General features: G+C 38.7%; 1 protein-coding gene across 10 annotated transcripts in view; it reads left to right on the top strand.

Annotated features, from left to right (window-relative positions):
• The first annotated feature begins 417 nt into the window (after positions 1 to 417).
• The window catches only part of cep70 (centrosomal protein 70), a 23,189-nt gene continuing 21,562 nt past the window's right edge, over positions 418 to 2,044 (top strand). For 2 of the 10 annotated variants that reach the window (XM_014030686.1, XM_014030681.1), the window contains exons 1-2: positions 995 to 1,107; positions 1,175 to 1,274. In XM_014030686.1, the coding sequence (XP_013886140.1) occupies positions 1,030 to 1,107; positions 1,175 to 1,274 (178 nt within the window). In that variant the 5' untranslated portion in view covers positions 995 to 1,029. Of the gene's footprint in view, positions 594 to 800; positions 897 to 991; positions 1,108 to 1,174; positions 1,275 to 2,044 lie in introns of those variants that run through there. The other 8 variants (XM_014030687.1, XM_014030688.1, XM_014030683.1 and 5 more) reach the window with 8 other exon arrangements.

Genomic DNA, 2,044 nt, shown 5'->3' with positions numbered 1-2,044 from the left:
GACTTCAACACAGTAAATCAAGTGTGGAACAATTATTGTATTATATAATATTAACAGAGCTTTATCATTAAATAAGAACTTTACTTCGTACTGCAATGGATTTGGCTATTTTTGTTCTTAAGTAATTTATGTGAGATTTCCATGTCAGCTTTTCATCATTAATGACATCCATAAACTTCACCTGACTGACTCTACAGATCTCAACACCATCAACTCTTAATGGAACACAGTTTTTGTCCAAAACATGAATGGWGGCTGATCATACGCATCAATGAATTTATCATTTCAGTGTTTATTTTAGGGTGTTGACTTGAAGAAAAACTGAAAGTATGTTTAGTGGACATATAAGTGATTATTTATACAAACTAAACAGCTTTTCAATAGAAAACAAGACAGAAAAAACAAAGACTCTCCAGTGATCCAGCAGGATGTTAGTAGATCATGTGTTGCTGCCACCTTGTGTTCCTGTGGCTGTAAAACGTTGTCAGCAGCCTCGTGTGAGCTGATTGGTTAAAGGCCACATGACGTCACCACGCACCGTTTAGAATCACGGAAGTGGCGGGATTGCTGTCAGGCTTCAAATTCAAAAACAGGTCAGTGTTTATTTTCTCAAAGTGCGTTTCTTTTTAACTGTACGGAGTAATGAACGTGTTTAAACGGAACCTCGTTAGCTACAGAAGCTAACATTAGCCCAGTTAGCACAAAACGAGGCTCTGCTGTTTGACTCGGTCATGTTTCACCATGTTCTCTACAAAATAAAACAAATCCACAACTTGAATAATCCGTGTGTTTTTCTCCAGTTTTATTATCTGCTGCTGCTAAGAGAACCAATCAGCTCAAATTAACGGATTGTTTTCAACGGAGTTGGAGGAAACAGAGTGAAAAGCATGCAGCAGGTGAGGCTTGTGTTTGAGGAGGAGGGGGGTCCAGGTGGGGTCCAGGTGGGTCAGCTTTCAGCCACACTGTGGTCTCAGCTGTCATATAAGCAGGCTTTAAGACAGAAGAGCAGCAGCTGAACTGTTCAGGAACATGGGGACCAGGACAGGACATTTGACACACTTTAAAAACCAAACCTATGTTTACCTGTGGACCTGCCAGCAGTTCCAGGTGAAGCCAACACAAAGAAAGGGTCTGCGTGTGTTCGCTGTAACTTCCTGTCTGTTTCTTCTTGCAGCTGGAGCAGCTGGAGTGGGACGATGTGAACAAACTCCTGCAGCATCACGGCTTTAAGSCCGTGTTTTTTGCGGACCCTGTGGAAAACAGGAGCCTGACAGGTGAGGAAACAGGTCCGATTTATCAGSCGGATTTTAACATCGCACTGCAGCTGTGCTCTGCAGTTAGCATGGAACCTATAGCTTCTTTTAGCTTTTAGCTACTGTTCAACCTGTGGTGCTTTTGCTGTTCAGCTGTCTCTTTGCTGCTTTCAGCTGCAGTCTGGCYTTTAGCTATTTTTACTGTTTAATCAGGTTTTTGCTTTGAGCTTTGCTACATTTACTTAGCATGTTTCCTGCATTTAGCTAGGCTTTTGCTGCTTTTGGATTTGTGCCCACCTTTTGCTTCTTTCAACATTTAACTGATATTTAATTGTTTCTTTTGGGTTTTAGGCAGTTTTTTTCTGCTTCTAAGTTTTGATATTTTTGGTGTTTAGCTGCTTTGTCTGCTTTTCAGCTAGCCTTTAGCGATTATTTGACAGTATTTATTCATTTAATTTAAAAACAAGCAAATTCACATACAAAAAAATACATATCAAATAAAAATGAAAGGTAGTAGAAAGAAGAAAAAATCTTATATCTGCCCCAATTGAAAAATATATACTGTATATTAACAAACACCATTATGTCATCTTAGCAAGATTTGATACAAGGTCAATGGAAAACACAAAGATAAACACAAGTGATATCTAAGAATGATTATTGTTGTTAGCAGATCTTGTTCTGACTTTAATCATTCTATCTGCAGATGAACAGCATGTCATGAAAACCTAGGTCATTAAAGGATGTTATGAATTACTTGTTTAAACATAAAAGTATTAGTTCCATTACAC

The sequence above is a fragment of the Austrofundulus limnaeus genome, unplaced genomic scaffold, assembly GCF_001266775.1.
Source record: "Austrofundulus limnaeus strain Quisiro unplaced genomic scaffold, Austrofundulus_limnaeus-1.0 Scaffold1103, whole genome shotgun sequence".
Classification (NCBI taxonomy): domain Eukaryota; kingdom Metazoa; phylum Chordata; class Actinopteri; order Cyprinodontiformes; family Rivulidae; genus Austrofundulus; species Austrofundulus limnaeus.
Note: the sequence above shows the minus strand (reverse complement) of the source record. Positions and strands in the feature narration are given on the sequence as shown.